At 38.0% G+C, this 15,306-nt stretch overlaps 1 protein-coding gene across 1 annotated transcript in view; it reads left to right on the top strand.

Moving 5' to 3' along the window:
* The window catches only part of TOPAZ1 (testis and ovary specific PAZ domain containing 1), a 69,292-nt gene that overhangs the window by 5,534 nt on the left and 48,452 nt on the right, over window positions 1-15,306 (top strand). Inside the window, 3 exon segments of the mRNA XM_021071723.1 lie at window positions 8,284-8,345; window positions 9,322-9,381; window positions 9,384-9,445. Coding sequence (XP_020927382.1) covers window positions 8,284-8,345; window positions 9,322-9,381; window positions 9,384-9,445 — 184 coding nt within the window.

Here is a 15,306-nt window from a genome sequence, read left to right on the forward strand (position 1 = left end):
ATGTCACAGGAACAGCCCAAGAAATGGCAAAAAGACAAATAAATAAATAAATAAAAATTGAGTTCTGGGAGTTCCCATCATGATGCAAGGGAAACGAATCCACCTAGGAACTATGAGGTTGCAAGTTCAATCCCTGGCCTCCCTCAGTGGGTTAGGGATCTGGTGTGGCCGTGAGCTGTGGTGTGGGTTGTAAACGTGGCTCAGATCTGGCATTGCTGTGGTGTAGGCCAGCAGCTGTAGCTCTGATTAGACCCCTAGCCTAGGAACATCCATATACCATGGGTGCAGCCCTAAAAAGCCAAAAGTAAATAAATAAATATAAAAATTGTGTTCTAACTTCAGATAGCAGCATTTGCTTTTTTGATATAAAAGGCAAATATATCAGTATACATTCACTTTTTCTTCCAATCTGGCCCCTCACATTTGTAATTTTTTTTGTTTTTTATTGTTAAGCCTTGTGCCATTTATGTTCTCTTCAATAATCTGAATTCCTAAAGACTCTTATTCTTAGTTCTGTATTTAAATTGATTCAGTCCTTACCATCGGTTCTTTTTACTTACATCAAATCTTGAGGGTTTTTTTGTTTTGTTTTGTTTTTGTCTTTTTAGGGCTGCACCCATGGCATATGGAGGTTCCCAGGCTAGAGGTCCAATCGGAGCTGTAGCCGCCAGCCTATACAGAGCCACAGCAACACAGGATCTGAGCCACGTCTGTGACCTACACCACAGCTCACAGCAACACCAGATCCTTAACCCACTAAGTGAGGCCAGGGATCAAACCCATGTCCTCCTAGATGCTAGTCAGATTTGTTAACTGCTGAGCCATGATGGAAACTCCAAATCTTGAGTGTTTTGATTTCATTTCCTGGAGAGATTTCAGAGCAGTTTTTTTTTTTTAAGTGTTCATGTTTGCCATGTTTCTTAGGATCTTGGATACATAACAATGACTATTGTCTACAGGCAAATTGGGTATAAAATTCTTAGTTAGTAATTTTCTCCCCACAGCTATATAGTCATTCCTCCCTGCTTTCTGGCTTTGAGTGTTGTAGTGGAAAAGTCTGAGGCCAAACTAATTCTCCACTGCCCCCCTTAAACTGACTTCTTTTTCTTTACTTCATGCTTTCTGTTTGGGGATTAGTAATTATGTGTCAGATTTTCCTAAACAAGGTGAACCATTTTGGTTTGCAGTATAAAATTTACTTTAGATAGTTTTTTTATTATTGTAACTTCACTTCCCTTCATGGCAAAAGCACCAGTTATACTTGTTAGTTCTTTTTCTTTCATCTCTGCTTCAAGCTTCGGTTTTTAAATAAACTTGAAATTTTCCTTAGTCATTATTTTAGTATTTTTATTTTTCTGCACAGAAATACCAGTTTTACGGTCATCCACAGTGCTAGGATAAATCTTAACAGGGAAAAATGGAGGCATGATGACCAGAGGGTTGCTCATAATTGTGCAGAAAATTGTTAATGGTTCTAGAACTAAATGAAACTTAAAAATATAATTTCATATGTCAGCTCTTTCCCTTTTGCCAGTCATTGCTAATTAATACATTCCTTTTTCCTCACTATATGACACTAAGGGGTTGACATCTATCAGGGTTAGTTTCTGTTTTACAGACATAGAAATTAAAGATGGACAGGATAGGCCCAGAAATTGTCAGAAGCTCTGGACTGCCTCGTATTGGTAAAACAAGTAGACACCCTGGGTTAATTTCATTGTTGTGGGAAGTGTTCTCGGACCTCATTAGGGAGAATTTGTAAGGTATTTAGGTTGTGTTAGAATATTTATTCATTGTCGATCTCCACAGTGAGGGAAGTCCATATTAAAATACAAAGTGTTAGAAGCTTATTAGAACTAATTCATTGACATGAACTGATGGGGGAGTTCCCGTTGTGGCTCAGTGGTAACGAACCCGACTAGCATCCATGAATATGTGGGTTTGATCCCTGACCTTATTCAGTGGGTTAAGTATCTGGCGTTGCTGTGAGCTGTGGTATAGGTTGCTGAAACAACTTGGATCCTGCGTTGCTGTGACGTAGACTGGCAACTGCAGCTCCAATTCAACCCCTAGCCTGGGACCCTCCATTTGCCACAGATGGGGCCCTAAAAAGAAAAAAGAAGAAAAAAAAGAACTGATGGATGAGAAAAATTGATAAAATTTTTGAATTAGCCTGTATATATAACTGGAGATCTGAGAATGTCTGTAATAGTCAGTGCTGGATAGTTAATCTGTACTAGAACATAGGATTATCTTTAATCACAGTTTTATTATATGCTAAAATATCAGTTGAGTGATATCATATAACAGATCATTGAGATTTTAAGAATCTGCCAAATATTCAAAGTAATTACTATATAGATGATGAGGAGGAGGCTAATGTACTTGCAACAAAAATGTTTAAAATGAGGAACTAAGAATACTAATAGTTTAGAAAAGTGTGCTGAAAGGGCATCTTGGAAAAGCCAAAATTTGTACTGATCTTTAAAGGTTGGATTGATTTAGATTAACAAAGGGGAAGAAGGAAAAGTTTGTAGGGGAAGAAAAATAATGAAGAAAATGTGGGCAAAAGACAAAGGTAGCTATGAATATGGTTGTAGAGGGCAGATTATGAAGCCTTTCATGACTCCTTCAGACAAAGGTAGGAGCTGTTCTTTTCTCCCATAACACCTTTTGCCATCTCACCTAGGCACTGATTTACTTTCTCACCTGCTAAACTGTGGGTCTTCTTGAGGGTGGGAAGTGCCCATGTCTCATTTGCCTTTGTAAATCCAGTCCCTCATACTTGAGCAAGGGGAGAGAATTAAGGTTTCAATTCCTACTATATTGTATACTATTTCTTGAGCATTGGAATATATGTAAAAGGAGACAGTGAATCCTTTATAAAGCAATATAGATGTTTAAGAATAGTAGGGAATAAGACTTGATAAATAGGGAGATACCAGATTAAGAAGGTTGGAAAATTAGACATCAGAATTTGAACTTGACAGGATTGGTGCTGGTGGTTATTAGGATCAGTTATACCATCTTTGCAACCTGGACTTTAATACATGTAGACTTTAATACATGTAAAGCTATTGTTCATTCTACAGCCAGTAAATAATGAACTTCTAGAAGGAAAAATACCTAGCACCAACATGCAGAAAATTAAAGCCTCTTACTTTTGTCCAGGTATTTGAGTCCAGTTAGACCCATGCCTAGCAGGATCTGTCCTGGGCAAATTATATCATCTCAGCAAACCAACCCCACTTAACTTTCTCAGAATTGTGGGGCAGTCAGTTTGTTCTCCAAGAGACTGGCCTTCTAACACCAGTTTTATCACACCAAATGGCAACAACAACAACAAAAGAATTTCCAACAAAAGTAAGGGTCATTTTCTTTCCCTCATGTGTTAGACTCCTTGGCTTGTCTTTCAAGAAGCTCACCTTGTTCCATTCTCCCTTTCCAGTAAATATCTGAGGTACTCTATCTATAATGCATAATTTTACAATTTTACTTGTAAAGACTGACATTTAGTGTCTACCCTGTGCTAAATACATTACTTATATTATTTCATTAAGTGGAACAATTCTGAGATTGAAACTGGCCCTATCTTTAAAATTGAGTCAAAGTCACTAACTTTCTGAAGGACACACAGCTAATAATAAGTATCAGAGCTGAGATCTGGACCCAGGGCAACCTGCTCCAAAGTCCATCTCCCTGCCCTCAAATAGCATACTGGAAGAGTGGCGTTTTGGTTCTAATGGCTTCAAATATGTTATGCTATAGACTGCCACGGAGTGTTTTTTTTTTTTTTTTCCTCTTTTTACATCTGCACCTGTGGCGTATGGAAATTCCTGGAGCTGCAGCTGAGGGTTATGCCACAGCGATGGCATCACTGGATCTGAGCCTCCTCTGTGACCTACACAGCAGGATCCTTAACCCACTGAGTCGCAATGGGAACTCCAGAACAGTATTTACCTTTGACACCATTACTCTGTCATCTCTTCCTCTTTAAAATAGTAGGTGGGGCAGTATGAAGAAGCATCATAATGATTATTACTTTTTTCCCTTGGGCCACATAAGTCATCGTTTCTTTTTACTGAAATAAATGATGTTGTACCTGATGAAGTTCTCATTTGCGATAACAAAAGACCCCACATGTCACATCATGGCATAAGGCTTGAGAACCTCTGGCCCAACGCAGTGGATAATGTAATAGTTCTCTGCTTTTGACCACTAATGTCTGCAGAATAATTGCCTCAGTAAGTTTGTGGTAGTCCTTTTCACAGACTTTGTGAATGTGTAAGTAAGTGAATATTGACCACATTCAGCTAGTTAGCATCTTAAGAGGAAGCAATAACATTCTCAATTTTTCTTGGGCAATGTTTTCAAGCTTTTTCTGCTAATTATTCTACAGCGATCATCAAACTTTTTTGTCAGTTACTATACTAAAGATATATTTTACATTACAACTTGGTACATACTTATGAATATGTAAAACAATAGATTTATAAAAATATTTTCCTTACTACAAGTGATATAGTTTCATGTTTTATATTTTGTTCTCTTTTATTTAAAAACCAGTAGTTTGCTGGTGGTCTAGTGGTTGGGATTCGGCACTTTGATTGCTGTATCCCAGATCTGGGAGGTAAGATACCACATCAAGCCACTGTATACTGCAGCTAAACAAAACAAACAAAAAAACTATTGAATTTTGTTCGCTTCCTTGAAAAATGTCCTTGTAGAGGATAAACGATGTAATCTGTGTAGTTCTTCAGAAGCCTCTCTTATTCTCTGTCCTTTTTGCTCAGGTCTTCTCTTTTGCTTGCCTGTATTCTGTATCCTCACCCAAGTTTGTTTCTCTCCTTTCCTCCTTCTACCCTTCATTTTTTTATTCCCTTTATGATCCATCAAGGCAGAACTGTAACTTTCTACTCCACTAATGCGAAACTGTAAAATATTTATGGGGGTTACAATTTTGTTTATTTTTTAAAATTTAGGTGAATTTAAATTTTTTGTCTGTTTCTGTCTCTCAAATTCAAAACAAAACTGAATTACTTCTAACAAGAGTAGCATATGCAATTTTACCTTCCTTGTAAGTTAGTTAGTCATAGTAAAAAGCTTTTTACCCTTATAAACTATCTGAGCAATATTAAAAATACCATCGTAATACTTTGACATTAAAGCAGTACACTTGCTATACCTATTTACTTTTTTGAGTTTTTAGCGGGAATAGTCTATGTGTCTGGAGCTATGTCTGTTTATGAATGTAACTTTCAGGATAATAAGAAACCACAGAAACATCCCTCAGTTCTTGTTTGAGTTACCTAATCCTATTCATGCTACTACCTTAGCACCTATTACAATTTTTTATTCCTCTCAATTCTCACACCTATTGTCGTAATTCATAATTCTTCCAGATTATTGCAGTTAGCCCCTGGTTAATCATCCCGAACTCTCATTGTATCCTCCTCCATAGTAATATTTTGAAACAAATCGATCTGCAGAGAGTGCTCCAGTGGCATTCAGCCACCTGAGGATAGAGTCTAAATTGCTTGGCATGGATTTTTATAGCTCATGAATGGATCTACATCCACTCTCTTTGGCAGCTATAGTGTTGGTGGGAAGGAAAATGGGGAGAGGCTAATAAAAGATAAGCAGAGCAGGCAGCTTACTGTTTCTACAATATTTCATAGGTTTGAATCTTTTTGCATGTGTTTATCTGAAAGTTCCTTTCTTTTCATTCAATTGTCTTTTAAATCACATCTGAGATGTTGTTCTAGGGATTTGTTTGAATAGTTCTCTTGGCATATAGCTCAGTATATTATGTCTGCTTATATGTGCACCTCCTCCTATACCAGATGTTCCTAGACAGGAGAGACATGTCTTCATGTGGATCTCCCTAGTGTCTGGCTAGGAGGATGTTAGATGCTAAGTATATGGAGAACAGCTAAACATACGTGGACCTTGTTCTCACAGAGCTTTTAGTCTATCAAGGGAGGCAAATGACCAAGCAAATACAATAAAATGTGATAGAAGTGCATGATGTTAAAGGCCTCATCAAAGTGGCATTTAAGGTGACCACTAACGGATGAGTAGTGAAGAAAAGTAGAGAGGGAAGTACTAGCCTATAGGAAGGCCCACAGGCATGTTACAGCTGAGAGGGAGAAGTAATATCCCATGGCTTAGTAGCAAGAAATGAAGCTGTAGGATATGCAGAAAACTCAGTTGTGCAAGGTTTGTAGATAGGATGACCATAGAACTGATATGAATTGCAAAATTTTGAGAGGGAAATGGGGACCTATTAGTAATTAATATGCCAGGATAGCAGACATAAACAAATCATCCTAAATAAACTAGAATTCATGGTGAGTTTGAACTTTATCCTACGAGCATATAGATTCACTAAAGGACATTGTAAAGAATTTGATCACATTTACATTTTAAAAATCATTATAACTCTGGTGAGGAGAATAAATTGGCAGAGAGCCATTGTGATAATTAGACCTGTAGAACCAGAAGCAAGAGTGAATTTATGAGAGGTTTAGGAAGTAAATTTTGCTTAAGCAGGTGGGGCAAGGTCAGAGGTAGGAGTTAAGGATGATACCTGGTTTCTCTTGTTTCAAAGGACATTGCATTTCTCTGATCAAAACAGGCAGGATTGAGAAGGGATGTTGGTCATGAGGTCAAATTTAGACATACTTAGTTGGAGATACCTTTGAAATATCGAAATGGAGTTATGCTAATAGACAGATGAGTCAGGAGGTGTGAATCAAGGGAGGATATTTGTATATGTATGTGTCTTGTATATATGTACATGTCTTGTTTGTATTTTAATTTTCCCATTCTTACTGTATACTTATGATTAATTTGCAACCTTAGGAGCTTCCCAGGTATGATACGAAACTGCCCCCACTCCCCCCCTCATAATACGTAACTCCCTACATACACACACACACACACACACACACACACACACACACACACACACACTTGAGGGGGCAGGGGGAGACCAAAGAAGAGGTGGACCACTCCAGATTGGTAGGTGACAGGTTTACTAAGCACAGGAATTCTTACAGGGGGCTTGTCTTGGGCAGCAGCATGATGAGTAGATCTTCCATCCAGTCCACCAGAAGTTTAAAAGTTTACGTGGAGGTCTTAACTGGGCTCAGTCATGTATACCATCTGAATGATCTCAGCAACACCTTACTATCTCAAGGCTGTGTCCTTGGGCAGCTCCCAGTGTGGGAAGGCAAGCAGAAGGAATACCTATTCCAAGGATGGGGGAGGGAATGAAGAACCTCACATTGCTTGGGTCCCGCTCATAGTCAGCCAGCAGTCCACTCAGTTACCTTCTCCAACAACTTCTGATTGTTTTTAGGGTTTTTGTTGGGGAAAAATTACTTCATGTTTTCCAAAGACTTCAAAGAATGGTGTATATAAAGTGTTTTATTTTTATTCTTTCTTGGCTAGAAAGTAGTACTGAACCAATGAGCAGTTGTAGAACTGTAGGATAAATATAATCAAACCCATTTATTAAATGAATAAATGGCGGGATCATGGGTGTTTATTATATTTTATTCTATGTACTTTTATATTTTTTTTCTAAATTTTAAAAAATGGAATAGTATCTGGGCCATTTGTTTTTGACTGGCTCCTATAGATGTAGTTTTCATTCATTGAGCCTATTCCATTGGCTTTAAGAACATTTTAATTCATTTGATCCTCACAATAACCTCACGGGTAGGTGGTATTCTCATTTGCAGATATGGTTAGGTTCAAAGAAGTTAAATAATTTTGCCACTGTTGACATAGTAAGTGATAGACCAGTATTTGAATCCAGGTTGACCTAACTCCGATCTATGTAGCTATAACCTTTATACCTTATGTTGTCTGCAGAGACTACAAAAAAAGACCAAACTACTCTCAAACTCTTCCTTTTACATTGGCAGTAAGACGTAAATACACATGCTTGAGAATACATAAATACACATGCTTGAGAGTAGGAGTTAAATATTATCTTGCGTTTGTATGACACTTTTAAAGTTTGAAGTGGTTGGTATATGTCATCAGTTCTGAGTAACAGAGTTTGATTGGCAGCCCTCCCTAACAATTGTAGTTAAAGAAAATGTGATTAAAATCAAATGGAGAATCTGCATGTCCCAGGATAGTATTCTGACCTTGGGGGACCTGAGCTGAAGTTCACCAGCTGCTAAAGCTATATGATATATAATGTCTAGAGAAGTGGTTAGTTCTACCAGAATGTGTTATAATGTGTAAGTTCTGTTTACTTTATGATAGAGAACTCCCTGTGCTAGATCCTGGACCAGTGAAGTCAGAGATCTGTGCTTCCTTATCAGCAGGTAAAGTTTAACATTTTTAAAATGTGTAACACTGAAGTATTTTTATATCTCTATTCAGACCTAGTCAAAATGAATTCATATTCATTAACATAAGAAGCTTTTCATTTTAGAGTCTGGTTAACCATGTTTTACAGTTGGTCAGTTTCCTCAATTTTAATTGCCTGGTTGGGAGATCATATTTTGAGAAATTTTCTAGTTGATTATTTAATAAATAACTTTTTAGACTTTATCTACAAAAGATAATTGAACTTAGAAATTTTTTTTTTTTTTTGCTTTTTAGGGCCACACCCACAGCACATGGAGTTTCCCAGGCTAGGGATCTAATCGGAGCTACAGCTGCCGGCCTACAACACAGCAACAGCAATGCCAGATCTGAGCCCGGTCTGCGACCTACACCACAGCTCACAGCATCACCGGATCCTTAACCCACTGAGTGAGGCCAGGGATCAAACCCGAAACCTCGTGTTTCCTAGTCAGATTCATTTCTTCCACCATGACAGAAACGCCCAACCTTAGAAAGTTTTGTAGTCTTATTTTAAATTGAAATATGTATTTAAGCTTCACTGCATTTTAAATGAGTCCTTTTTAAAATTTTTTTAATTAACAGATAATTGTAAGTTTGAATAACCAAATCTTTACAGGAAATAACTTAATTTGAACATTAATTTAACTTTGACTTTCAAGCTTTAAAAATATATGGAAAGATAGCTGGACATGATTAAGAAAGATTCTTAAATTTATCTTTATGTCTCAATTTTGTCTCACTGCCAATTCTTTTTATACCATATAATGGAGTTATTTTGGTAGAGAGGGAGGAATAAATGTATAATTTGCTAAAAAGTCTATTTCATATTTGTCACATTGGACTTTAAAAGAGTCATTGAATTCTAACTCATTTTTAGAACAGTCTTTAAATGAGTTGGTTATTTTGTCATTTAAACTTTCTGTTCCACAACTGAATATTGTTTCTTTTCAGCAAATGAGATAAAACATGATTCCAAAGGTGCAAACATTTCCTTAGAAATTACTGATGAGACTCTGCAGATGAAAAACTGGGAGACATCAGTGAACATACAAAACGTTCAGACTTGGATGAAAAGGTACTAGAGAATCTTTTGCATTTTCTTATTTCGTGGTCCAAACAGTGCTAAGTACAGAAGTTCATCTTAGCAGTGTTGTCAGGTGACAAGTATAACTCCTTCTGATGGAGTTAAAGAATGACATCATTCTGCCCATGAGATATGTGGCTTGATGCTTTGTATAAGCACAGAATTAACAGCATTTCACTTGTCTGGGAAAATGGCTATACTGTTTAATTATATATTTAGCTTTTTAGTATCGCGAGGTTCTTCTCATACCTGTGTAAATCTCTCTAAATTGTTACATATCTTCCTGCCTCATTAATTAAACACAAAGTATAGAATATTATTTGGTCTTTAAAATTTTAGAATATCATAGTATCTGAGTGCTATGAGTGCAGGTACCAGATGTGGAAGGCGTAGGAACTGAAGCTAAATCTAACTTGATGTTGGAGCTTACCATTGGTGTATGATTTGGGGGAAATTGGAGTATCACTTTTGTGCCAGATAATATGTATGATTGTCTTAACCTTTTGAATAATTTAATTGACTCCTAGGCAACTATTTCATACTTCATATTCCTCCTCATTTGTCCTCAGAGTTTTTGTTTTCTACTTCAAAAAAATTGAAGTAGGAGTTCCCGTCGTGGCGCAGTGGTTAACGAATCTGACTAGGAACCATGAGGTTGTGGGTTCGGTCCATGCCCTTGCTCAGTGGGTTAACGATCTGGCATTGCCGTGAGCTGTGGTGTAGGTTGCAGACGCAGCTCGGATCTCGCGTTGCTGTGGCTCTGGCGTAGGCTGGCGGCTACAGCTCCGATTCAACCCCTAGCCTGGGAACCTCCATATGCCGCGGGAGTGGCCCAAGAAATAGCAACAACAACAACAACAACAAAAAAAAAAGACAAAAGACAAAAGCAAAAAAAAAAAAAAAAGAAATAACTGGAAAAGAACTTCCTAAGCTCCCACCAGTACATTAGCCCACCTACCTGCATTTATTCCCCAAACTCCAGCTTCACTTCTGTTACAGTGGATGAACAGGCCAACGCTATTCTTTCCACCTGTGTGCTGGAACCCACCTCTCTCTCTCAAAGTATAGCTCCAGTAATTCTCCTTTCATTACATGATGATTCTCTTCAACATAAGCGTGCTTTTCTCCCATCTTCAAACAAAACCATAAAACCCTTTCATGGTCCCATCTGCTATCGTGTTTCTCCAAAGCCTTGTCTAGACGTACTATCTCCAGTTTCTTGCCTCCAGTTCCAAAGATAGCCACCTTCACGTCCACCAAACTACCCTTCTTAAACTGTCCAGTGACTTCCTCATTGCTGAATCTAATGGACATAGTTCAGTGTGTGTGTGTGTGTGTGTGTGTGTGCGCGTGCTTTTTAGGGCCACACCCATGGCATATGGAGGTGCCCGGGCTAGTGGTCCAATCAGAGCTACAGCTGCCGGCCCTATACCACAGTCACAGCCACAGTCACAGCAATAGCAACACGGGATCCTTAACCACTGAGCAAGGCCAGGGATCAAACGCGCAACCTCATGGTTCCTAGTCTGATTCATTTCTGCTGCACCACAGTGGGAACTCCAGTTCAGTCTTAATCTTACCTAACCTACCACCAATATTTAACAGTTGATCATACTTTCCTTGAAACATTTTTTTCACGTGACTTTTAGCATAAACATACATGCCTGGTTTCCATTTGTCTGCGACTTCCCGTTGGTTTTGCTGGTCTCTCCTGATCTCTCTGACTTCTGTATGTTGCAGTGACCCAGTGCCTAGACCATGAATCTGTTCTTTTTACCAATCTAGATATGCTAATTAGATGGTCTCATTCAACTCATTGCATCGGATGCCATCTGTGCGCTAAGACTCTCAAATTGTTATCTCCAGTTTGAACTTATGTGAACTGCAGATCTTTATGTCTAGTACCTAGTTGATTTTGCCACTTGGGTGTCCAATTAGGCATCTCACACTTAACATGTTCAGAACTGAGCTCCTCTTATATATCCCCTTCCCTAACATAAACCAGGCCTTCCTGTATTTTTCCCCTTCTCTATTAATGGCACTTCATCCTTTATAAATTACTTAGGGTCAAGACCTCAGATTTCCTTTCTTCTTCTCTCACTCCATATCCATACTGTAAGGAAATCCTGCCATCTATACCTTCAGCTGATGTTTAGAAACTGTCGACTTTTCATCCCTCCCACCCACACCACTTAGGCTAAGGCCAGCCTAGTATCATCTCCTGCTGAATTATTGCAGTAGCCTCCTAATAGATCTCCAGCTTCTCATATTGTCCTCTTGTAGGTTATTCTCAACATAGCGTAAGTTAGATCATGTTATTCTTCTGCTTCATACTCTCTGATGGCTTTAATATTCAGATTCATAGGCATAGTCCTACTGAGACCTAGGTAGCCCTGTATCTGTTCCCTCTGCCCATTCCTCACCTGTTACCTCTCTGATCTCTTTGGCTACTCTCCTTATCTATCTTAATCTGACCACATTAGCCTTCTTGCTGTTCATGGAACAATATGGGCTTTCTCCCACTTTAGGGCCTTTGTCCTTGCCATTTATCTCCTAAAAAAATGATATAGCTGACTTTTCTTATTTCCTGCACATCTTTACTGAAATTTTATGTTGTCAGACCTCTGAGAGGTTTATGTTCTCAGAGAGACATCTGAGAGGTTTTAGGTTGGCCATCCAACCTAAAATTCCAGTGTTCTTCCTTTGGCCAACATTTCATATCCCTCTTCTTGTAGTTGTCGTGATCTAACATCCTATACATTTACTTAAGTTTATTTCAGTCTCCTCCTGCTAGAATGAAACTCTATGAAGACAAGGGTTTTTGTCCATTTTGCACACAAATGAATCTTTAGCACCAAGAGCAGTCACTGATTCAGAGTGATAACACAAAATGATTGTTGAGTGAATATTGAATGTGAGCTTCATTTGAAAATAGTCTGTAAGTGCTAGAAGTGTCCTATAACATGAATAAAAATATCACCAGATATTTGCTTAATGGTTTGATAGTAACAGTCAGTATGTATTGAGGCTTTGTTAAATGCCAGTCAGCCACTTCTAGAGACCTAGCACTATTTATCTTATCCGTATAATAAAAACTCCTATTCAAGAGTTCCCCAAACCACCCTCAGGTTCAGTGATTTGCTAGAAGAACTCATAAAGCTCTTCAAAGCTTTTATAGTCAAGGTTACAGTTTATGACAGTGAAATAGTACAAATTAAAATCAGTTGAAAGTCACATAGGGCAGAGTGCAGAAGAAATTGGGCACAAGCTTCCAGTTGTTCTCTCCCAATAGAGTCATGTGGATATTGCTTACTTCTCCCAAGAGTGATCTGTGGTGACACACAGAATGTTGTCAGCCAGGGGGACTTGCCTGAACCCTGGTCAGGGTTCTTATTGGGGTTGGTCATAGCAGACATGGCTGACCACCTGTGTGACTGACCCTAGTCACTCAGTCTTCAGTCCCTCTAAAGGTCAAGCTGATTCCTCATGGCTTGAGGCCTCCATCACAAATCACATTGTTATCCTAGACTATCTGGAGTGGCCCAAGGCCTCTATCATAAGCTATGCTGTTAGCATACATTATCTGTATGATCCCAGACCCCCAGGCAAACAAAGACAGACTAATCAAACAGTATATGCAAAGGGCTATTCTGCTTAAAGCTGAAGAAAACTCAGTTCTACAAGAATAGATTTTAGGAGATGTTTGCCCGAATTCATTGAGTTCTTAATGCTATAAATATTTTAAATATATAGACTATTTTCAATATTACCTCTTCTAAAAATAGTCTATAGGAGTTCCTGCTGTGCTGCACTGGGATCAGTGGCATCTCTGCAGCGCCAGTTTGCAGGTTCGATCCCCTGCCCAGCACAGTGGGTTAAAGGATCTGGCATTGGCATAGTTGCATCATAGGTTGCAACTGTGGCTCGGATCTGATCCTTGGCCTGGAAACTCCGTATGCCATGGAGAAACCAAAAAAATTTTTAAAAATCCACAAAATCATTTAGCTGCTTCCTAGCATGGTACTGTTTCTTGGATTTGTTTAAGGGAAGGGGAATGATACTTTTATTCTTCCAATACCATGGTAAGCTTCACAGTACCAACTCTAGAAAATACATGACCTTGTCAGTAATATTTAAGATATCTAGCCCCCAAATCTAGGAAATAACAAACTCTCTTTCACCTTAGATTTTAGGAACTTTAGATGGTTAATAGGTTGATTTATAGGATATATGCCCAGTTTACCACTTTCCTGCTTTTATGTAGGTTTTCTTTGAATTTTTAGAAATGCTTCCTTATACAAATATACATGTATATTTTATAAAATGCTTCCTTATACAAATATACATGTATATTTTGAATATACATGTATACATGTGTATATAAACACATGTATGTAGACTATACGTGTGTATATAAACACATGTATGTAGACTATACGTGTGTATATAAACACATGTATGTAGACTATACGTGTGTATATAAACACATTTATGTAGACTATACATGTATATATGCATAGATAGATAGATAATTCCTGCCTTTTCCACAGGCCTTATTTTTTCTTTCTCTTATGTATCAGTTATATCCAGAATCCATATTTAACAATTTTTAGGTTTGCCGTGCTAGTGATTGCTTAATGATTCTAGTTTTGAGCCTCAAATAGTTAAAATGCTAGTGTACTTTTTAATTTTTATTTTGAAACAATTGTTAATTCACAGGAACTTGCAAAAGTAGTTCTCTCCCTATAATTACATCTTAAGGCACGATAACATAAGCAGAAATTTGATATTAGCACAATGAATGTACTAGTAGTTTGTGCATTTTATCAAGTGTGCCAGTCTTCCACCACTGCAATCAAGATAATTATTCCATCACTACAAAGATATTCTTTGTTCGTTCTATCCCTTAGTCACACCTCCCTTCTAGCCCCTGACATCTGTAACCTTAGCAACCATTAATATTTTTTTCCATCTCTGTAATTTTGGTATTTTGAAATAAATGCCCAGGTCTACAATTACTGGGCTGTCTGGTAATTGCATGCTTAGGTTTTAACTTGGGTGGACTCATCCTCCAGATTACTCCCCTGTGGTATCAGGCAGTTGAAATATTTATTCAGTTATTTTAGTCTTTGCTGGGCTGTTTGGAGTCTGCCTTACAAAGTGTAGTTCGAGAGTCAGCTAGAGATTTGGACTGCGTTTGAGGCAGATTTGGGAGCTTGTTCTCTTAGACTTTTTCCTTTCTAGGATTCATTCCCAACCTCACTTCCCAGTTTCTGACTGCCCTAAACTCTCTCTCTCTTGGTTTGTTGTGTCAGTAGTGCAAAATTGACCTTCCCAAGTGGTTTCACCTAAGGCCTGCCTTCAAGATTCAAGCCATTAAAACAGGATTATTACTCAGTGTTGTTCCGGCTTTCCCTCCAGATTCTGCCTACGCTTCATATCCCTCCAGTATTTTCAGGCAGAGATTTTTTACATGTTGTCTAGGGTTTATAGTTGTTAACTACAGAAGGATTAGCCTGATAAGAGATACTTATTTGCCATTTCTCAAAGTAGACCTGTTGTGTATTCTTTTTAATTTTATGTAAGTGGTAGCATACCATTCTTTATCTTTTGTAACTTTAATACCTAATGGAGATTGTTTCCTTTCCATGAATGTAATGATGCTCTGTTTTTATAATTATACAATTATCTACTATATGGGCACACTCTATTCTACAAGTTCCGCTATTGATGGATACTTGGTTCGTTTCCATTTTTTGCTATTTTAACATTGTTGCATTATGCATCCTTGAGCATAAGGCATTTTGCATATGTGCAAGCATTTTCTGTATTAATTCTTAGAAGTAGAATTT

This window comes from Sus scrofa, chromosome 13, assembly GCF_000003025.6.
Source record: "Sus scrofa isolate TJ Tabasco breed Duroc chromosome 13, Sscrofa11.1, whole genome shotgun sequence".
Taxonomy (NCBI): domain Eukaryota; kingdom Metazoa; phylum Chordata; class Mammalia; order Artiodactyla; family Suidae; genus Sus; species Sus scrofa.